Source organism: Polypterus senegalus, chromosome 6 (genome assembly GCF_016835505.1).
Source record: "Polypterus senegalus isolate Bchr_013 chromosome 6, ASM1683550v1, whole genome shotgun sequence".
NCBI classification, from domain to species: domain Eukaryota; kingdom Metazoa; phylum Chordata; class Cladistia; order Polypteriformes; family Polypteridae; genus Polypterus; species Polypterus senegalus.
In genome coordinates, this window is record NC_053159.1 from 23,066,884 (window position 1) to 23,091,127 (window position 24,244).

Below are 24,244 nucleotides of genomic sequence, written 5' to 3' on the forward strand. Positions count from 1 at the left end.
TGTTGCCAAGTAATGTTAAACCAAGTCGTCACTACGGTGTTCCCAAATCGCACTTTGCTGATAAACTGAGCGCACTGAGTTTGCACGGCGCTTTGGTGACTTTGAAGAACAAAAAAAGTCCGTCTACATGCGGCTCGAACCTTGTGCATGTTTGGTAGCACATATCTGTGTGAGAAGCTCTTCTCAGTGATAAAGACTAACAAAACAGCACACAGGAGTCGCCTCACTGATGAGCACCTGCAATCCATCCTGAGAATCTCCACAACACAGAACCTCACACCAAACATAAACGAACCTGTTGCCAAAAAAAGATGCCAGGCGCCAGACAACTGAATGATTTGATTTGTTATTGCTGAAAGGAACACATTTTATTTATATTTCTAGGTTTTGTTATGCAGCATGTTCATATTTGAATTTGTATAATTTTGACAGGATATATTTTTATGGAGAGCAAAATCTTTTGGGATATTTAAAATCTAAGTTTATTTTTTATATAAAATTACATAAGAGTAAAGAAATTTGAATGTTTGTTCTTTTAACATTTACTTTATTTCTAACTTGTATAATTTAGACAGGATATATTTTTATGGAGAGCAAAATATTATAAGTTGTTTAAGGTTTGAGTTGATTTATTCACGAATAATATTCCTGTCTGTTTTTACCATTCCTACCAAAGATATTTCTGTCGACTAAATAAAAATTCCTTCTATTTAAAATTTAAATAGAACTTGAACAAATACGATAGTTCATAATATCCACGCAGACTTGCACGTAAGAGCGGGAGTTATCCGTTTTAACAAGCAGCGTATTGCACTGATACGAAATAGCTGTGTGTGTATATATGTAGATATGTATGTATATGTATATACAGTATATGTTTATATATGTGTGTGTGTATGTATATATATATATATATATATATATATATATATGACAGCAACACTCATCACTCACAACAGTGACAAAACAATTACATTGACAATCATGTTACGTTATTTTCAAAATGTTTCCTTTTCTTTTTCATTGCTTCTTTAACACACTACTTCTCCGCTCCGAAGCGCGGGTATTTTGCTAGTCTAAATATATATCACAGATTTTTCACTGGTTCACGGATTTCTGCGGACAATGGGTCTTTTAATTTATGGTACACGCTTCCTCAATTTGTTTGCTCAGTTGATTTCATACAAGGGACGCTATTGGCGGATGGCTGAGAAGCTACCCAATCAGAGCACATATTACATATTAACTAAAACTCCTCAATGATATACGATATGCTTCCCGGGCGCTGTTTCGCACACTTAAAAGCTCTAACAGCCCGTATTGATTTTTCATTGTTTGCTTTTCTCTGTGTCTCACTCTCTCTGAGAAATACAGGCAGATACTTATCCATCATGCAATACCATCAGGGAGACGTATGATTGGCCCCATTATCTGCTCCTGACGGAGGAGATGTGAGCAGAGGGGCTGTTTGCTTAGAAGATACAGACTCGCCCGTAAAAAAATGCTGAAAGGCTACCTTCACATTGATCCCTTCATTGCGCCGCTTTATCGCAGTGCTTGCATACTTAAAAGCGCAACAGCCCTATTGATTTTTGATTGTTTACTTTACTCTCACTATCTGACATTCTCTGCTCCTGATGGCGCACCTTGAAGAGGAAGATATGTTTGCATTCTTTTAATTGTGAGAAAGAACGGTCATCTCTGTCTTGTCATGGAGCACAGTTTAGACTTTTGACTAAAGTGTGTTATTTCATGTCTAGAGGGCTCTAATAATGTTAAACACTTATTTAGAAGGTCGTAAACAGGTTTTCAATGCTCTAACTGCGAATATATTAGATTTATAAATAAAGAATACTACTTCTTGGAAATCCATTTATCTGTCTGGAGCGGATCAACCGCTATAAACGAGGGTTTACTGTGTAACTGTGCAGAGAATATTTATAAACCGTGTGGGAGAGTTTCTAAGAGCTTAAAATATATAAAAATAACCATACAAACATATGGTCTCAACTTCGCGGATTTTCACCTATCTCGGGGGGTTCTGGAACGCAACCCCGCGATCGAGGAGGGATTACTGTATATATTTATATATATTTATATTTATATTTATATATATATATGTATATATTTATATATATTTATATATATATATATATATTTATATATTTATATTATATATATTTATATTATATATATATTGTAGCGACTCGGCAGCAGCGCTGGTGGCGTGTTGCATTATGGGTAATTTATGTAAATAGCATTGTGGGTAATTTATGTAAAAGCTTATTGTTGCGTTAAATTAACCAAGTAATATAATTGTGTTTCCTGTTGTAATTATTGTATGTGTCTGTGCTGAACTGGTGGGGTGGGTTGGGTTGTTGCCGTCTGGGGGTTATTTGAATGTAAATAGTTACCATCGATAAGAAAGATGGCTTCATTAATGACCTTGGCAATGGCTAAGCAAATGAGCTTTGAGCTTTGTTTTTGCTGACTATCTGCTCTAATAAAGAGATACAACAGGACAGAGCTGTGTATTGCTAAGATTTCTATCGAAGCAATTATTACCGAGACACTCGGAGTCGTGCGGTGTATGGGACACGAGTGCTCGCTACCTAAAGAGCTGGGTGAAGCTGCGTGCATAACGCTGGCAGTCCGCTAGCCTACAGCTTGGGAGGGGTGCACGGCAGAGTACGGCTCTAAAAACTTTAAGACTCAACCACAGGTCGCTACAATATATATTTATATTTATATTATATATATATATTTATATTATATATATATATATTTGTGTGTGAAAATAATAAATAAATAAAAATATATATATGCCAATGCAGAAGGAAAAGCACCTTTGAGGTCAATATACCCTGTACAGTATATGTAGTTTAAGCCCCAGGGAGGCTACAGTCAAAGCAGCCCAGGCAACAAAGTAAGAGAATGGTGCCCTGGAAGTAAATCAGTATTGCCTTCGCAAAGCATAAGAGGTTGGACAGCTGACAACTGAGAATATGCCAAGGATACCAAGACCATTGAGGATTTGGAGAAGGTTAAGTCTTTCCAGATTGAGTTTACTCCTTTAAGATATTGGAAAGCAAAATGGTAGACCAGGGTACATGGCCTTTTAAAGAGTAATGAAAGGCAGAGACTGAGTAGAGACTGCTAGAAGGAACTTTAAACTGATTTCCCTTTTACAAATGTACAGCCACTTCTACCCCCAAATGAATTCTTGAACTAGGCAGTAAGTAAGCCTAGGAGGTCTCCAGTTCCACCTTCAAAGCCTATAGGTAATTCCAACTCACATTGCTATTTTACAGTTCAGGCAGCAAAATCAGACATTTAACTGTGTCCCTCAATCATTGGACTTAAGTCATTGATGATCAAATATTTAACCTGGACACAAAAAAACATCATGGCAGAATATTAATGAAAACATTTTCAGTTTAAATCCTTACCTTGGTTCAAATTCATCTGCAATTTTTGTAAGTTCACAAAAACAACATAACAAAATAAGGTCTTACTAACAACTAATGATAATAGAAATGATTATGAATTCACTGCATAAGAATAAATAAAGCATCAATTAATTAACAATGATTCAGTATTCGTTTCATACCCATAAAGTATAAATATTGGAAAAGGCAACAGATGATTAATCAAAAAATAAAATCCTAAATCTGTGCTGTTCTGATAGGCACTAGGCCCCCTTTTTGTCTTCTAACTGGATTCATTAGGTTTGAGAATGTAAGACGGCATTGTCAATATATATACTGTATATATGTAATTCAAAACATTCAATGAATTATTTATTTCTGTGCAGGATTTCAGAGAAAGTAAGAACCTATGAATAATTTTCAAATCTAATTAGCCAATTAGACTCCTGACAATTTGTTCAAGGTATAGTAAAAGAAAATTGGCAATCCTGAAGTTACTCTTACTCAAAGCAAGGAAATCAAGAGAGAAATAGAACTACTAATGCTAGCCCAATAAGCATAACAAATTCTAAGCAAATAAATTCCAAAATGTTAATAATATGTAAAGGTTAATTAAAATAGCCAGATTGTAAAAAAACTGAGAAGAACCACTTCCAGTTAATTTAAGAATCGAATGGAGTGGACACAGCCAAGAAAGGCTTAAGACACAGTAGCAAAAACACACATTGCTCGAGTGCCACCAGCTGATATTGTTCTCATTTGTGCTTCACTACCAAAGTCCTTTTTGTAATTGCTGCGTGACTGATATAGGTGAAATACAGTTTAGAAAGGATGACATGGGACCCAATCTAAATTATAAGAAGAAATATTTAAAGCTCTCTTAGGCTCACTAAGTCAGGAGGTGGGCTTTAGCAACAACTCCGCTTTTGGAAGGAAGAGTTGCCATAATGCTAAGAAGGGCCTGGAACATTTAAAATGGGGCAAGTGAATGGACTGTCTTACCAGATGTGTCAATAACCTCTATAGTTAGATTCAGAGGGGCTTCATAATTTTTTGTAAGTTAATTTAATACTTTAATTTCCCTTTGTTCACACCTATTGTTTACCTACTGATCTGATAATGATCTTAGCTTTTTAAAAAGGATGCCGGGACAAAACTGGAGAGCATTTCCCAGAAACATTAGAAAATGTTTTTGCAGGTAACAAATTGTAAATATGTGGAACAATTTGTCTAGCAAGGTGGTTCAAAGTTACACCTCAGGGACTAAACTCCAACTCCATGTTGAGTTCACAAAGTTGAACTAAATAGTCTATTTTCATCACCTTTTTTTATTTTCGAACTCTTAATTTATTCATCCCCATTTCAAGTCTCTGCCTATTCCCCCCCCTTGGTCATCAGCAAAGTACATGCATCAAAGATGACCTCTTAATGAAGAAATAAAGTTAATGAATGTAGTAGGTGTAGAAAAATGCAAGATATCTGCACTGATGGCTGTAAGGAAGTAGTGAGTGCTGGACAAAGCATAGATGATTATTATGAGGGGTCAGAATTGTTGCACTTCACACATGCCCAGTGCAAACATTAGTAGGATAGTTTTCATCTCATTGCAGGTGGTTGGAAAGTTTATTGATGTATCTGTCAGATAATAAGTTCACGGTTTCCAACACTTGCCAGTGGCAGTGCTATTTTAGCTATTTTAGAGCTATTATAATAATGCTTCTATAAAATATGCAATTAACAAAAATATCACTTTGAGAATTATAATTGCACTTGGGTGGACTTGTAAGAACTGCAGCAGATTTCCCATGTGCCACAGAGGTAAAGGAAATCCCTGTTACTTAAGCATCAGTAAGCATGCTCTGTTCAGAACTCTTGTAGGTCTGACTTTGTGGTTACTTCACACTTTTTTTTCTGCCTTTAACTAGAAGACAGCTTGTGAGATGACGATTGAGCGGTCAACTGGGACATGAGGCCGGATGCACACTGGCAGCGGGATGTGAGACCACACACCCTGCACTTCAGCATTGCGGTCTGAAAATAAAGTGTCCTCGGGAGACTTGTCTAAATTTTATCCAGACCAGGAATCCACAGGCAGAAATAAAGAACAGGGTTGGAGATCAGGGTGGGGAAGCAAAGAGGAAACAGCATATCTCCACTTGAGAGAGCAAGTTGTGGGGGTCAGGGGCGTTGGCTAACAGCTGCCTTGCAGGGGGAGTGAATTACTAGGATAGTTTTCCAGCCTAGGTTTCAAACTGTTAAAATGTATCCGAAAAAAACCTTTGAAGCAGTAAAATTTATATCAGTAAGAAAGCAGTGAAATGTTTCATTTTATTTGAAATATACTGGAAATGTATTATTTAGGTTCTTAGGTATTGTGAACTGATTTCTATACTTCCTTTTTGTCATTTTCTTTTTTTATATTTCAACATTGTAATTCCACCAAATTTGAATAGTATAGAATCCTGAGATTTTCCAATAAATAAAATGCACAAAAGTCTCTTTACTGCATTTGTAATTTTTGATAACTTGTGAACAAACCTGATACTAAAATATTTTAACTATTATAACTCTACATATTTAACCACCAATAAAATAATTACATCCGTGTCTAGAAAGTTTTAGGCAAAGTAGTGTTTTTGGCATAGTTCATGTGTTATCTAAAATTTCACTTTGTGTATACAGTAAAACCTTGATTATCTGTCAGGGGTCGGGACTGAGGCTATGACGGATAAGAGAAAAGATGGATTACAGAACAGATACTTTAAAAATGATATACAGTAGATTAGTTTGGTGAATAGTCATATTTATTTAAAAAAAATGTATGTTAACAAAATATAGTATAGTTTTAACAAAATTAATCAATTTATATTAATTTTGTAATGACCAGCATAATAAGCAAATGCAACTCCGAGATACTGGAGTTTTCTTTGTTTTACTTAGTCTTTGTTCCATAACAAACGGTGCCGTCTTATACTCTGTTACCTGGGTTACAGAGCACATCTCCAAAACAATAAAAGAAAGCTTTGCCTACCAATAATTTGCTCATGCCACTCAACATTGTGCCTTTTTCTATACTGCAAACTCTCCTGCTTGTTGTCTCCTAATTCCCTACTCAAAACTTCCTTTTGCCGCACCTTCCATTTTCTCTTAACTTCCCCTGTCACTCATCTCCTAAGAGGCTTGTCCGCCCTTCATAGAACTGAAGTCCTTCACCTAGTCCTATCACTTAGTCCGCTCTTTCTGCTCCCGTGTTGTGGTTCATAAGCTGCATGTATGTCACAATATATTAGCAAAACATAATATAGCAGAATTTAAAAAGAAAATTACAAATTACAATGCAGAATAACATTACTGTCAGTGGTTTCCATTTTTGACACATTTTTCAATTTTGTCTGCATCAAGCTTTATATTGTTCACTGTTCTTCCTACTCCATAAATTGAAGTAATACTTGAAGAGCTTTTGCTGTTTCATAAAGTTTAATAATTTAATATTTTGTGATATTTCCAACACTACATGCATATGTTTATCAGCCATAACAATGTACAGTAGAACCTCTGGTCATGAACGTTTCCGAACATGTACAAATTGGGTTACGATCAAAAAGTTTGCCAAAATTTCACGTCTGTTCACGACCACTTGCTCTGGTGGTGAACAAAAACACTGGCAGCCAGTTTCCCTTCCGGTTCATACACACCAATGATTTCCCGTTCTCCGTTTCCCATTTTCTTTTGTTTGCGTATGCAGGGCCTAACAAAGACAGCGCACGTGTTCAGTCTCTCCCTGTACATTGTTCTCGGTCAGATGTGCGTTCATTCACTGTGAACTCTTTGTGCTCTATTTCGTGTGCTTTTGCATTGATTATGCAATTAACCATAGCCTCTAAGCAAGTGAAGAGTGGTAGTTTTGGTGAGAAGAAAGGTTAGAAGACAGTTGAAATCCAATTAAAGAAAGAAATCATTGAAAAGTATGAGTGTGGAGTTCGTGTTATTGATCTTGCCGCCGAGTACAAGAAGTCTTCTAAGTATTCTAAAGCAGAAAGATGCCATTGAAGCAGCTGATGTTGCACAAGGACTTAGAGTGTTAACCAAGTAGAGACCTCAAGTGCTGGAAGAGGTGGAAAAACTGTTGCTAGTGTGATTGAACGAGAAGCAACTTGCAGGGGATATCGTAATCGAGGCGATCATATGTGAGAAAGCCAGGAAGATTCATGGTGATTCTTCTTGTACAAACAGTTCATAAGGGTCTAGCACGAACTTGGTCTATCTCAAACTCTTGCAATGTTAATTTTCTCTGTTGTTCAAGGTTTTCTCAGTGTTATTCAATGTTTTTACATTTAGTTTAGTATTACACTGTGCATTCTATGGTATAATTAACTATATTTTTGTTCTTATAAATAAATAAAAAAATATTTACATACAGTTCGTGCGGTCTGGAACGGATTAATCGCATTTACATACAATCTTATGGGGAAATTACGTTCGGGTCACGACCAAATTGGGTCGTGACCAGAGGTACCACTGTATGGTAGTTTAATTATAACAATAGAGAAAAGCTACAAAACACTATTAAACCTGAAGGTATGTAACTGACACTGTGATTTCAAAATGCAGCCTGACACATGGTGCTAGGGAAAAACACTCTGCTAGTAAAAGGCAGAGTTCTTCTAATATATATAGCTCACAGCACATCATGCTGACAGTTAATCAAGTGATGGGTAATCGAGGTTTTACTGTATATCGAGATTCCTAAAAAAAAAAAAAATTCTAATTCAATTTATTCTTTTTTTTTTCTTTTTTTTTTTTCTTCAGCACACTTTCCTTTAACAGACCACTGTTTCCCAGCACACTATGCAGTAATTGCAAGTATAGTATTAGTAGAAAGAGCACAACATAAGCTTAAGACATATTGTTGGAAAATGAACCAAGAAGTGTGCTGCGTTCAGTTGCTATCAGATATGTGATAAATAAGTTTCCGAGTTCCAAATTCTATGTGAATGCACTATGAACTCAGAGCTTCATGTTGGACATTTCAGAAAAAACAAAGCTTCCCAAATTCTCCAAGTTGTAATGTAATCCTAAACTTTCACCCTAGTCAATTGTATGATATAAAACATATATCCTGGTCAGCCCGAAATGCAATTTTTTGGTCAAACTTCATTTGTAGCAAAGTGATATACATTTGATACATTTATTTTGCTGTTTATTTTCACAGATAAGGGACCTAGGATTGCTTGGCTACATAGCTACTAGCACCAATAAATAATTATCTATTTGCCAAAGATAAAGGATTCATAGTAGTATGCACTTATATAAACTATAAAGTCTGTTTTTCTTTAAGATAGACACTTTACACAATCTAAACCTTGTTTTCCATAGTATCTTTCACAATGAACACTGCTTCACACTTTATTACAAAACAATTGTCCATGCCACCATTCAAGAGGAATTACAGTGCATTGAAATCCACAGACCAGAATCAAAGTACTGCGTAGGCGAAAATAGCACAGAAACGCAAATTTAAATGTCAAGACTTAATGAATAGATTGCCCCCTTTCTGTGGTATAACTTTAACTTGAATTTTAATGTGGAGGATTAAATAACATCCTGGACAGAGATAGAGAGGCATTCTTTGAAGGAAAGAGCCCCAAAACTGAGATAAGCAAAGCTAAGCTAAAGAGAAATGAGAAAGTTGGCATTCTTTTACTCATTTTTCTGATTAAACATTAAATTTACAGATAAAAGATGGGAAATTCCACTTTGTCCATTATCTATTATCTGTTTATTTGATGTACTGGTACTCTGAGACATAAAGTCTCCTGGGATATTTTATTTTAGGTTTGCTTGTTGTTTTTGATTCTCAGGCATCACCAAAATACTTACATCTTTAGTACTTGAATACTAAATCACTTAGAGTTATTTATTTGTTGAGTTATTTTATAGTGGGAGTATAGTATTAAATAAGTTAGCATTGCCTCCTCATGGCAGATTTCAGTTTGTTTCATGTCTGGGATGCTATCTTTATGAAATTTAAAAATTCTCTTAGCTTTTGAATTGGTTTCCACTCGGCCCTGTTCCATCTATGGCCATAAGATGTGCTTTCAGATTGATTGGTCTCAATAAATTATATTAACATGAGAGAAAATGTGCAACCCTCATTACTCTTGTGATAAATCCTTGTTCCTGTTATTCAAAATAGAATCATCAGGTAAAAGAAATGCATGAATGTAATTTTTTTGTGATTAAGTTTATAATGTCATTACTGTCACATGTACAGGGTAAAGTCAAATCCTTATTTTCATGTGCTAATCAATGTACAACGTGTCACCAATATGCATCACGATAGAGAGTATGGCAACCTTACCTGAGGTATTTAACTTACCTGGCAATTTCAGAGCATAATCCAGCAGGACAGTAAACAGCAGCAGCTAAATTGAAAGATTATAAATCAGTTTAACAAGGTAAAGTATATTTCAACTATAAAACTTAAAATTGTACTTTCTAGTCCATTTACCAGCCTGTATACCTCACTGTTTTGCTATTGTTTCCAATAATGCTGATGTTGTTATGAGATTTTTCAGGTAAGGATATATTGGAAATTCAGTGTTTCAATAGTGCCTTATAGAATGTTTTAGTCCAAATTGATAGTTTTTCAAGTTGTATTCTTTCCCAAATCCATAAAGATGTACAGATTTGGTTAGCTGGTGACCCTAAATTAAGTTTGACTATAGGTCAGAATGAGGCCTGCAGTGGACTGGCTTTCTGACCAAGGCTGGTACCTGCCTTGCTTCTGATTATTCTGAAATGCACATCAGTCTCCCACAACCTTAAATTGGAGGTGTTTGTGACTTCTATATTATGTTATGTTATTCATAACATTATATTATATCATAACTTAGGAGCCTAGTGCTATATACTGTTACGGTAAAGGTAATACATTTTGACAGAATGGGAATATAGTTGGCGTCAGTGACTCCCTTTGATCATTTAGTGAGCTATCACTTTGCTGTCTCTAATAAGGTTAATTTGCAGTTGGATGACTGATTTGGTTAAAAAATAATCTTCTCATACAATAGATGAGCCTTCCCATCAGTTGTTGTAACATTCTTGTTTTTCTTTAACTTTTTGTCTAAAAACTCAAGAATAATCCTGTACTCTAGTGTGACGTTTGGTTAATTGTCATACTGTATCTAATGGTTGGCACTGTGTTAACTCAAGGTTGCCATAAGGTAGCTCACATCTGGAGGGAACACTAGCAGACAAGGAATTTAAGACCACCTTAAGTAAACTGGCCTTAGCTATGGAAGATTGCCTTGGAATGTAATTCAGTATATGTTTCGGGCCTGGTGTGATAATCTGAGGTGTCTGACCTAAGTAGGCACTTAGTAGCCCTAGGGATTGGTAGTCATGTTTTGTGCATTTAATATAGGAGTTACTAAGCAATAAAAAAGGTACTGATTGCTTCGCAGAAAGCGTGACACACAGAACACAAAAGGAAAGCACAGGGAATTCCATTGTTTCAAAAGAGGCAAGTGGCCTAGAGGCATTGCTGATCAGAACCCCAATAAATAGAAATCATTGATCAGGTACTACAGGAGAATACTTCAAGGTGCACCCTGATACTGAACACTAGGTTTAAAAGTCTTTTCTGATTTTAACTCTCCATATGATTTTGAAAATAAAGATACTTGCTTGCTATACCATGTGCCCATGGTCTAATGCCATCTTGTCCCAAGCTTTGAACAATGTCTGAGTTGAGCAGTTCTACACACATAGGCACACTCAATGCACTGGATCATAGCATCTTGCAGTCTGTGTTAACTTTTGGTGAACTTGCTTTTGTAAAATGCCTGCAATCCAGCAGTCCAATATGTGTTTGTTGGCTTTGGGTTCAGCAGGTGTTGGCTCTCAAAGACACCATTGTGAACAGAGCAGTGTGACTATTAACTTATTTCTTAGCAGATGAAGTTAGCAGACAAGGCTTCTCTTAGCAAATCATGCGGGGGTTGCAGACCCATGCAGCTGTACTTTTAGATCCTCTTTGTATGCAGACAAAAGCACAAATATGGCGCTCGTATGAGAAAATCAGCAAAGTATTCAGAAAAAGAAAGACTCTATTCACTGCTACACCAGCCTCTGGAAGATGGTAAAGGGTCAAAGAGCAGTAAAAAGCTGAGAATTTGAAGGGGGTGTGGTAGGTTTCATAACTGACTGCAAGGACGATTCAAACCCACCCACAATAAATTTGCTTCAAAAGCTTAAGACCGTTTTAGTGGTCTCTTTCATTGAATGTCAAGGGAATACAAAGCATTATGAGGTGGACCTGTGTAGTATGTAGCTTACTTGAGATTTAACATTCAAACTTGTCCCTAGACCTTTGTCATATGGCATTGTCCTCCCTCCTTCTTCCATACTCTGGTCAGATGCTATGTGTATAGTGCAACCTCTATGCTGACATCACTTGTTCAGAGAATTTTTTTAAATTGGATGTCTGGTATACAGTATTTAATACCTCTCTGGTGCACAAGCTTTGTGTTTCTTTCATAAATTTCCAAAACTCACAGATCTGCAATAAGCATTTATGAATGAGTTTTATCATCCCTCCATCCTGTCAAATGTCATCTCTCAGAATTCTTAAGTGTTTGTGAGTGACAGTAATTGTGCAAACATTAACATGTAAATATAAATGCAGAATGCCACATGTGGTATATATGTATTGAAAATAAAATTCAATTACAAGAAAATGTGTAACATAAAAGCACAGCTTTTTTCTCTTGATCACTGACTCTGTAAAATGAAATTGCTCATAAATATGTTTAACCCTGAAGGCTGAAGCTCAATTCACAGAATCCCACTTCCTGAAGCTGATGCACTGAATTCACTGCAAAACTGTAGTTCACCTTTTTGTCATCCAAAACTTAACGAATGCAAGAACCTCACATGTGTAAGAGAAGTGATTAGCTGGTTTTCAATCACCTTGTCACTTTGTCTTCTATGACAGACTATAACTAGCATGAAAATAAAACTCCACACATCTCATATTCTTTCAGAAATGTGCTTTTTTGTTGTCTGTAGAATGTAATTAAATTGTGAAATATAGCATTTATAAGTAATCTCCAAGTAGTGTTAATAAAGCTGACAACATTTGTAGTGGTTGCAAAACGCTCAGATTCTCACCATCTAAAAATGGTATTTTTTTTTTTGTTTTATTATGGGAACCCCAGAAATATACCCAGCCTTGGCCTGACTTCCGCACACTCACACTTGGAGACACGTATAAAGAGGGTCAAATGAATTGGCAATAGAAAATATATTAAACAAAGAACAAAAGAAAAAAGATTATTAAACAGCTAACGTGTGCAAAGGCCCTCCCCATAACCCAAAGGGTTATAGGTAATTAACACAGAACAACCCCTCCAAAAAACAGATTACAAAAGGGGTATCAATAAACACAGCAATACAGAATCCAAACCCATTCCTTTCCAGATCAAAATGCACATTGAATATGGTAAATGAACAGAAGTCGTAAGTGAACAACCTTCAGTATAATATGTGATTTTTTGTCAAATTGTAAATGGGGTGTTGGTGAAGAAATGCAGGCATTGGGAGCGTTCTACAGACGACATCGGGAAACTGTAATAATCCAATATTGGGGTGAACCTTTTTTTCTTTTTTTTTTTTTTTATTAAGAAAATGTTTTCTGTCAAAGTCCAATGTGCCCAATCTGCCCTTCCTTGCTTGATTTTTACCAATGGTTTGCACTTTGTGGTAAACTCTCTTTCTTTAGTTTCATTAAGTTTTCTCTTTATTGCAGACTTTGGCAATGATAGGTCAACCTCCCAGACAGTTCTTGGTTTGGCTAAGTGTTGTGAAGGGGTTTTTCTTCACCAAGGAAAGAATTCTTCAGTCATCTAGCACAGTTGTCTTCCATCAGTGTCTGGGGCTTCTGGAACTGCTGAGTTCACCAGTGTATTCCTTCTTTTTAAGAATGTATCATATGGTTGATTTGACCACTCCTTGTGTTTTTGCTATCTCTCTGATGAGTTTGTTTTGTTTTCAAATCCTAACGATTGCCTGTTTTTACTTGCATGGACAGCTTTTATTGAGAGTTCACAAGAACAGCTTCCAAATGCAAATTCCACGCTTGGAATCAATTCAAGACCTTTTACCTGCTAAATAGTTGATGAAATAATGAGGGACCTGCTCACACCTGGCTATGGAACAGCTTCTTAGACAACTGTCCATAAACTTTTAAGCACCTAAAAATGGAGGGACTAGGCAGAAAAATGGCTGCCATTCCTAAACGGCTCATACAAAATTTTTGTAAAAACCCCTTGAATTAAAGCTGAAAGTCTATACACTTCATTTTAAATCCAATATGGTGGTGTTCAGAGCCCAGATTATGAAAATTGTGTCACTGTCCAAATACTTATGGACCTGACTGTATTTAACAATGCAATACAATACAATTTATTTTTGTATAGCCCAAAATCACACAAGAAGTACCGCAATGGGCTTTAACAGACTCTGCCTCTTGACAGCTCCCAGGCTTGACTCTCTAAGAATACAAGGAAAAACTCTCCCAAAAAAAAAACTTGTAGGGAAAAAATGGAAGAAACCTTGGGAATGGCAGTTCAAAGAGAGACCCCTTTTCAGGTAGGTTGAGCATGCAGTGGGTGTCAAAAAGAATGGGGTCAATACAATACAATACACAGAACAGAACAAATCCTCAATACAGTATAAAAACAAACATTTTTGAAGTACGTAGCAGAATTTAACAGTAGATGATATCACATAATATGATTTGGATATGTTTAGAGTCTTGGAGACCTCATCCATCAAGCTGCCTCCACCATTTAGCCAATCCACGGCTGAAACAGCGCTAGGCCAGCCAATCTGATGAAAGGACCCCTCTCTCCCACAATTCCTACAATCCTACATCAGTGATAACTTTACCTTAGGCTGGCAAAACAACTTGGCATGTGGGTCGTGGCACCAAGTACCACATTTGAGTACCGAGAAAAGAAACCGAGTAGGTGAAGGTTAGTGTCCAATTATAACTATCATGTTACTTATGTTTTAGTGCTAATGACTAACAACAGAGATGCAGTCTGTGCAGTTAATCAGCAGCTCTAGTCAGGATATGCTAAACTGAAGTAGTGAGTCTTCAGCCTGGATTTAAAAGCTGAGACCAAAGGGACATCTCTTATAGTAGCAGGCAGACCATTCCACAGTTTAGGGGCCCTGTAACTAAAAGCTCGACCTCCCACTGTTATTTTATTAATCCTTGAAATCATAAGCAGACCGGCATCTTGAGATCTTAATATGCACTCTGGTTTATAAGTCATAATAAGTTCAGACAAGTAAGCCGGACCTTGGTCATTTAATGCTTTATATGTTAAGGATTTTGAAATCTGCCCTAGACTTAACTGGGAGCCAGTATAAGGATTTAAGAACTGGAGTTATGTGTTCGTATTTTGTTATTCTTGTAATAATTCTTCAGCCGTATTTTGGATTAACTGGAGGCTGTATAAAGAACAGTTTGAACATCCAGTGAACACCGCATAGCAGTAGTCAATCCTACTAGAAATAAATGCATGAATTAATTTCTCAGAATCCTGTTTATTTTACAGTTGTTGTACAAAAAATGCATATGTATTGTGTGTTTTTTAAGCAGTACTATACCAGAATTATGCTAGATTTGGTACCAGCACTTGATGCTCCTCTGCAAAACCTCTCTCACTCCTTGATCTTCAAGGTGCCTTTGATCCTCCAAGGGATCCACATTATAGTATGCCTAAATCTCTGAAATTCTATTGAGCAATTATGTGCTTCGGATGGACCCCGAGCAAGCATAGTGTGGCCAGACTGTATAGCATGCATGTGTGCAGTCTTGCAGGATGGAGCAACTAGGAGCCATTGGAACACTAAAAGAAGATATGCGTTATTTGCTTCAGTATCATATTTGGTACCGGCACTGAGGGGCGAAAGCTGGTATTGGTACACAAGTCATAACTTTAGTATCAATCCAAAAGTAGAGCTTACGACTGGAAGATTTGATGTACAGATTATGTGACACAAGTAATGTGAAAATTTTTCAGTGATTTTTTGATACTGTTTGCTGTAGTCCAGTGTTGTTTACCATTGGGTCCGAGACAAACAAAAACTTATATATATAAGCTATATCCATTCTCCATGAAAATGTCAGATTAAAAATTTTCCTCTATCATCACTACAAAATACACTGGGTAGGTAGCATAAAAAATATATATATCTTTGGGTGGAGTATTTCTTTAATAAAAGGAGCCTGCAGGTTCGTTCATGAGTCATTACCATAGATAACAAAGATGATGCTAATCACTGATAAATGTGAATGATCACTTTCACGCCATATTACAGGATTTCTCTGGGGTTCATGACATGTGTTTTTGCAAAATCATATTGTGCTCCATGAAATTTCCAATATAAAATAAAAATCAATTCATAATGCATTTGGCCTTTCTAGTCATATTGATTATATACATAAGATGTAAATAGATTGACAAAAGGAGACCATTCAGGTCATCAAGCTCATTAGGTTAACTAATTGCGAAGTTCCCCTAAGATCTCATGAAGATACATTTTAAAGATTGTCAAGATTTCTGTTTCAGCTACTGTACATGACTTAGTGTGTACTAGACTCTGAAGACCGTTTATGTGAAGAAGTAGGGATGTAACGGTATCAAAACTTCACGGTACGGTAATACCTCGGTATGAATGGCACGGTACGGTATTTATTGAATCATTTACAGGAAAAACAAAACTAATGAAGAGACTCGAAAAAAGTGCCAGAAGTGTTTATTAAACAGTTTACATGAACACTGAACATATCAATGGCATACAAATTAGCCATCTATCTGTAAACTTTGAAACAGGAACTTCAATTTTTCAATTTTAATAACAAAAAATTATTAAACCATGTAAAAAAATAAAATTTCAATTTAGTATTCTTGAAAACTCAGAAAAAATAAAAATAGCAGCCTACTTATTGCAGCTGGCCCATGTGCTGAATGAGTATTTGAGAACACTCGCCTCATTTACTCACACACTCACTTATTCAGACAGAGACAGGTTTTTTTTTAGGAAAATTAGCATATCAACATTATCTGGTAAAAGCTGGGATCTCTGGGCATTTACAATGTCCCCTGCAACAGAAAAAACCCTCTCACTTGGGACTGAGGTTGCTGGGACAGAGAGATATGACTTTGCCAAGGTTGACAGCAGTGGGTAACGTTGTGCATTGTCTTTCCACCACTCGAGAGGACAAGCCATGAGTGAGATAGAGGTCTCTTTGCGGTATAAGTCAATGTCTGCATCAATCTGAGCAGTGTGCTGTGTTCTACTGTCCCCTTGACTAAAAGAAGGAGATCTTCAAGAGCAGTCTTTTTGGATGGAGGAGAAACACCTCCCGCAGCATGTGCTTTTTGTGGCAGGTCAGTTTTTGAGTGTCCAGCTACATGTTCATGGCTGCCTGATGCTGCACCTTCCTCTTCACTAGGGTTCTGCAGAAGCAAGCAGAGTTACAAAAATTTTAAATGTTAGACATGCACACATAATTTTTGTAAATATTGGGTACTCTAAAAAAAAGTCACACACACAAAGTATTTTTAAACAAATACCTGGTTCTGCATCTGTGTTGCTTTTAACTTGAGCCTGTTGAAAATTTCATCCCTTTCGCTGTTATTCACATGGGGGAGGGCCCGGAACCGGGGGTCCAACGCACTGCTCTCATACAGAAACTCTGCTTGCTCCCATTGGTAACGGTCTGCCTTACTCATTCAGTATTGCTGCCTTCATTTCAGAGATGGTGTTTGAGTCTACATCGCATGGTGCCATGCTCACTTGAATCATGTGTTTGAGAGGCATGATAAGAGAAATTGTTGGTCGAGATTCGTCGCACAGCACAGTGGTTGCTTTTTTCAAGGGTGTGAGAAGTTTAACGATGTCCTCAGCATCTGTGATGTCAGCTGCGTCTAGAGTGTCTATTTCACGTGTATTGCTCCTGACTTCAGAACTCAGTAGGGCTGCAGCAATTGCCTGTTGTTGCTCCAGGTAGCGCTCAATCATGTCAAGTGAGCTGTTCCACCTAGTTACTACGTCCATTATCATTTTATGTACTGGCAGGTTTAACATTTGCTGCTTGGAGGTCAGCACAGCTGTTGCAGTTGAACTGCGGTGAAAAAACGCTGCTACACGCCTCACTCTGCCAAGCAGACGACTGACACGGTTTACCTTCAAACCTGCCTGGGACGCAAGGTTTAAGGTGTGAGCAAAACACTTTACATGTGGGGACAGACCAGCCTCTTTCACCGCTACACCCATGTTTCTTGCATTGTCAGTAACCACAGCGATGCCCTGCTGATTGTTGTAAATCATGTCACGCTCCCACTCTGAAACAGCAGATTTTAACACCTCGCCTATGTTGTGTCCAGTGTGTGACTCAAAGAGTACCCGTGTCTGTAGGACAAAAGTTTTTATCTCCCATTCACTTGTCATAGCATGTGCTGTGATGGTAACATAGCTCTGAGTAGCTCGTGAAGTCCACCCATCTGTGGTGATTGAGATGCACTCTGCTTGCTTGAGGCTCTGTGCTACTTTCGCACTTGTCTCTTTGTAAAGAGCTGGTAAAATAGTTTGACTAAAGTGTGGCCGCGATGGGATTTTATACTTTGGCTCCAGCATGTTTACTAACCTCTTAAAACCTTCATTATCCACCACCGAAAAGGGCCGTAGGTCTTTGGCTATATATTCACCAATGCATCTTGTGATTTCTTGTGCTCTCGCACTGTTGTGGGGGAGTGAGACTGTAAACGCTTCTTTTATAGACTTTTGGCCCGACTGGATTTTGCTCCTCGTATCTTCACGTAACTTTTCGGGATGATGATTTAACAAATGGCTCCTCATGTTAGTCGTATTCCCCGACTTGTATTTCACCACAGTCTGGCAGTGCCTGCATACCGTATTTTCTTTGTCTGTCACCTTTTCTCCTTTCTTGTTTCTTTTCAGAGAGAAACCGAAATGCTTCCACACATCCGATTTAAAACCCGCTTTAGGTTCGACCATTTCCATCTCTTTTCCTTCACCGCTACTAGCTGCACCTGCCATTTCCGCATTACTGGATCTGTAGCGACAACAGACCGCAAAGGATGATGGGAATTGTAGTTCCCACTACCTCCCGTTCGCTCCATTTACCTGAGCAAACTTTTCTCAGAAGACCTATCGTTTTATCGAGTCATGCGACCACGGTAGTATTGAAAAAAATTTGCTATTGCGGTACGACGGTATATACAATACCTTTACATCCCTATGAAGAAGTGATTCCAGGTTTCTCAAATGCACTTTCCTTAAGATGCGCCCATGTCCTTAACTGCATTGTTTGCTAATTAATTGAAATAATTCTACTGGGTCATGTTTATGCAGTCATTATAGGATTTTTATCATTATACGCAAGTGCCTTAGAGGATTTTGAAGACCTTGGTAGGTCACACAGCCTTCTCTACTTGAGAGACAAAAAGGCTTAACTCTCTGAACTTGTCACAGAAGGATATTCCCTTTAGTCCTGAGATGCAATTGGTTACATGTCTTTTAGTACAATTTGGTGGTCAGAACTGCACACAGCACTCTAAATGCTTTCTCACTAGTATGTTGTACAGTCTAAGAATAATTTACCTTGACTAACATTACCTGATCAGCCCACCCATCTCATACAGTACTTTTCAGTTTAGCAGCAATCCAAGTTAAAAGGTGACAGGTCTTGAGCAGTCTGTTGACATAGTAGTTATCCAGTCTATTGTTGTGTCTCATGTCATTCTTAATCATAAGATAAAAATGATTGAAGGAAAATGTTTTGTTGTACTGTTTATGGGACTGAAACATGATTAGTTCAGCCTTTTTATGTGCTTATTCATTTACTAGAGGTAATATGAAGCACATGTAAAGGTAGAGGGGTTTGCAGGGTGATTTTTATTGGGTAAGGTTTTTGGAATACTGTACAGTACTATGTGTCATGGCTGCCAAAACTGTCTGATAAAACCACACTGATTGATGTAATCTGCTTTGGTTTCAGCTGGAGATCTCCCTTCTTGAACATTATTCCATTCTTTGCCCATTAGTAAAGTGCTTTTCAGTTTTCACACTATCTCATTTCTCTTCTCTGCATTAATTACAAAAATCCTACTGTACACAACTTGGGCAACTCTCACCACCCACCTGATCTCCATGTAGGTTTTAGAATGATAATCATGATGCAAGGGGCCTCTATAAAAAGGCTTATTTCATCATTCATCAACTTTGAATTGCCTGGAGTGCAGGAACATTTGGCTGTTCCATTAATTTGTAGGATGATTCTTCAGGGATGGATCCTTCTTCAAACTAATTGCTGAGTTGAATTTAAAAAATGGCAGATTAGAATTGTTTTAAGAGGAAAGAAAGGAGAGTGAAGTGACACAAAAAGTCTTAAGATTATCCTGGTGCTCACATTTGATGTCGATTGTTGTCACTGTTGATTCTTCATTCCATTGTACATCTCTAAGAGTGAAATATAGATGTAAGGCCAGTTTCTTAAATCAGTTTTAGGCCCACATAAATAAGTAAAAAGTTTATAAAGATGTTTTGATTGTTCACAGGCGCGGTGATGAAGTCACGCACATCAAAATCCAAAACTCTGGAGATTATTATGACTTGTATGGAGGAGAAAAGTTTGCCACACTGGCAGAGTTGGTTCAATATTATACTGAGCAGCAGGACCTGTTACGGGAGAAAAATGGAGATGTAATTGAACTGAAATATCCACTGAACTGCAAAGACCCAACCTCTGAAAGGTAAGAGAGCATTCGGGGGTGTGGGGGGGAGAGGGTCGTTACAGTGAGGAAAAAAGTATCTGAAGGCCAGTGTTATCTCGAAAAAGAGTGTGAATTACTGTATCACACTCGCCTAAGAAATGGTTTTGGTTGACTGTTAGCTGTTGATCTCCTCGGTCTTTGAATTAAACTGTGTGCACTCATCTTTATTAAAGTCATACTCTCCAGTTGTACACCTTTCCAGTATAGTTTTTCTTGTTGCACTTCTGTAGCTGATTCACCCTCAACCACTACAAATAGCAAATTGTAATGTCAAGTGCTTACTGGTGTCGGTAATTGCTACATTATTTTTAAATTTAGTATGTTATTTACATTCTTCTGATTAGTTTATGTACTTCATTCTATACTGTTATCTGTCTATCTCTCTGAAGTGCTTTGTGATGGTGTATGTCATATATAAAATAAATATTGATTTATTAGTTCACACTTGATCTATACCACTTGCTGTGATTCACACTTTATTGTTGTAAACCTCTTTCTTGTGCACAAATTAAACTTTATGTGATTCAAACTCACCTGTTGCACTTTTATTGCTCTCTTTTATCACCCTCAGTCAATGTAAGAAATACATATTCATCAGCTGCATAACTCTTGTTCTGATTTACACTCATCTTCAGCACACTGTTGCTCTGATTCACACTTTTTTGGTGCACTGCCCTAATTGTCTCTGGTTCGTCATAACCTAGTGCACTCCTTTGTCCCTGAATCATACCCTGCCACTCCTTTACTGTCTCTTTCACTCACACTTATCTACTGTGTATCTCACTCTTTAATTCCCTCTCTCCCACTACACTAATTTCTCTTTAAATTTAACTCTCCTTGAAACTACAATATTTATTGCTACCTCTTATTTATTGTTATGCACCGTAAACTGTCTACTGATTTACACTTATCTGCTGCATTCATAATGAACTGCTTCATTCCTGTCTCTGTTTTCATATAATGTGATGTACTCTTGCTTTCTAATTCACTTTTACCCACTGTACTACGCCCTGCTGTAATTCTCTTACCTATGATTTATAAACCCCATCGTTGTCCTCTTGTCCACTCACTCCTCTTTCTCAGATTCATAACTAACTTCCTGCACACCCTTTGCAATCTGATTACTTTTCACTCCGTGCACACTCATAATTTCTATTGTATTCACACTACACTGCTACCTACCTATCATTATATTTCAGACTTGACTGTTACAGACCTCTCTTTACAATTAATTTTTTCCCTTCTGGACTCTATTCTTTCTTGTACACAATACTCCATCTCACAATCTTTGCTTTGATTCACACACTTACGTAAGACACTGTTCTGGCTGATTTTTTGTTACTAAATGTACTTCTTCCTGTTTTATTCGTACTCTGATTTACACTCGGCTAATGCAATCCTCTGATTCACAATTACTATGCATAATTACTAATTAAATTTGTACTCATCTGATGCACACTTCCAGACTTATTAGGTGTCATTGTATTCCCTTGATCTCTGTCTTCTTCAGACTCAGATGCTGCACTACTTTCTTCTTCTAAACTTACAATCTGTTTGTTGCATATTTTATTGTTCTTTGTTCCTCCACCCTGCCCACACATTTTAAGCTGATCTGGCTATAAATATGTTTACATGTGCCTAGCTGACCAACAAATTGAGCCTGTGATTTTAGTGTCTTTTCCTTCTGTATCTTCATTGGATGGTTGGCGTCTTCCTGCTGAGAAAACTGAAGAGCTAGAGATCATGTAAGGTTAATTTTGTGGCTTATTGCCTTACACAACTTCCATGAACCTCAAATTCCAGACAGGTTTGTGTCACCAAACTTGCACAGTGATGTCATGTTGGTCCAGGCTTTTGTTATCAGACCACATCTTCTGTCTTTATTTCTGCCTTGTCATGGAATCTGTTCGTTTCCAATTCTTATATTGTATTTTCTTCACCCTGAGATAGGAATGTCTGTGTCTACTGTAGTCTGCATTTGATTTCCAAATATGCATTTTCCTTTCTGACTGTTTAGTTAATCTATGTGGAATGTCAAGGCAGATTTATTTTTTTCCTCTTTCCAGTTTTTGTTTTATTCAGGAATTGAAGCAGCTTTCTCTGCTTCTGAATACAGGTTTAGTGTGTGTTGGCTGGTAACATTACAGGCTGGCAGACTGACTTCAGCTTTTAAATGAGCCTCTCTGCAGCAAATATAATGTCAATCCCTAGAATGTTTCACTTTTTTAATGGTTTGTATTATAACGTGAGCTGGAAATTGAGATAAAGTGCTTATTTCATTGCACTTGAATGCCTTTCATGGTCATCATAATAGCAGTAATAACACTAATATCATGGCTTGCTGCCAACATTGAAACACTTTGATCTACAGCACCATCTAATGGAACAATGAGGAAATCCTAATGGAAATAAAGGGAACTGGGGGTATTCATTGTGATGATTTTGAAATTAAGTATTCCTTGAGAGTACCTGACTATCTTTTAGACATTATTTTGGAATATGGGAATGTTTAAGTTAGGATGTGTTATTTTCAGAATGTCTTTATCAAGATTTGACCACAGGGTCCAACTGAACCATGTTGAAAAAAGTGAGTGGGGGGAGAGAGATAAGAAATAAGAAAGATACAATTGGCGGTGTCAGACAGAGAAGGCTGGAAACAGTCCTAGACAGAATGCTAGTCCATTTTCTTCAAACACCCACACAGGTGTAAATTTTGTAGTCACCAATTCACTTAATCTGAAAATCTTTGGGGATGTGGGAGGAAAACCAGAATGGTCAGAGGAAAACTCACACAGGCATGAAAGGAATGCATGTTCTCCACATGGACAATGTCTGGGTGCATTATTTGATTCCAATATACTGAATCTGTCAGGCAACAGTGCTACCCACTGCATTGCTGTAACAAATGACACAAATTCCCAGTTGAAAGCATTGACATTACAGTTTGTAAGGCAATGACATATAACAAAGATATTGTTCAGGATATTCTCTGTGTGACGTTTGTATTATCTCCCCGTTTCTGAACAGGTTTTACTAAAAGGTACTTCACTTTGTCCAGAATTGTGTGTGCTAGGTTAAAGGGCAATTCAAAACTGCTTTTGTGTGTGTGTGTAGGCTTTATCATGGACCTCTGCCTTTTCCAGTGTTGTCACTGCTTTTTCCTTACTGCCGCCACAACCTCTGAAATTCATTAGGCAGATTAAGTAATATAATGTTATTTAAAATGTGAAAATTTCTAAATGGGTGACTTGCATTTTTTGGGAGATTAAAGTCAAGAAAACAAAAAACCTTTAATAGAATAGAGACTTTGGATAAAAGTAATTATTGTGTCTTTAGTTAATTTTAATTGTTGCATATCATTGCTGAGCTGTTTTGTTTGTAGAAGAAATACAGTGAGTGCGTTAATTTGTGGGTGTGAAGAAGGTCTGATTATATTGGATTTTGTGAAAAGGATGAACATGGTTGTGGTAAATACGTACTTTAAGAAGAGGGTGGAACACAGGGTGGCATACAAGAGTAGAGAAAGATTCACACAGGTAGATTATATCCTTTTCAGGAGGGTCAGTCTGAAGGAGATTGGAGACTGCAAAATGGTGGCTGGGGAAAGCGTTGTTAGGCAGCATAGGATGGTGGTCTGTAGGATGACGTTGGATATCAAGAAAAGGAGTAGAGTGAGGGCAGAGCAAGGCTGCAAGGTTGAGTTCAGTGAGGAGGTGAGACAGGTACTGGGTGGCAGTGAAGAGTTACCAGACAGCTGGGCAAGTATGTATAGCAGAAGTAGTAAGGGTGACAGCAAGAAGGATACTTGCTGTGACATCTGGACAGAGGAAAGAAGAAAAGAAAACCTGGTGGTGGATTGGGGAAGTACAGGAGGGTATAGAGAGGAAGAGGTGGGCGAAAAAAAGTGGGGTAGTAAGAGAGATGCAGAATTAGACCAGA

The 24,244-nt window shown here is 37.4% G+C and overlaps 1 protein-coding gene across 2 annotated transcripts in view; it reads left to right on the forward strand.

Annotated features, from left to right (window-relative positions):
* The window catches only part of ptpn11b (protein tyrosine phosphatase non-receptor type 11b), a 175,451-nt gene that overhangs the window by 115,623 nt on the left and 35,584 nt on the right, over positions 1-24,244 (forward strand). For both annotated transcript variants that reach the window (XM_039755580.1, XM_039755581.1), the window contains exon 3: positions 20,090-20,284. In XM_039755580.1, coding sequence (XP_039611514.1) covers positions 20,090-20,284 — 195 coding nt within the window. The remainder of the gene's footprint in view (positions 1-20,089; positions 20,285-24,244) is intronic.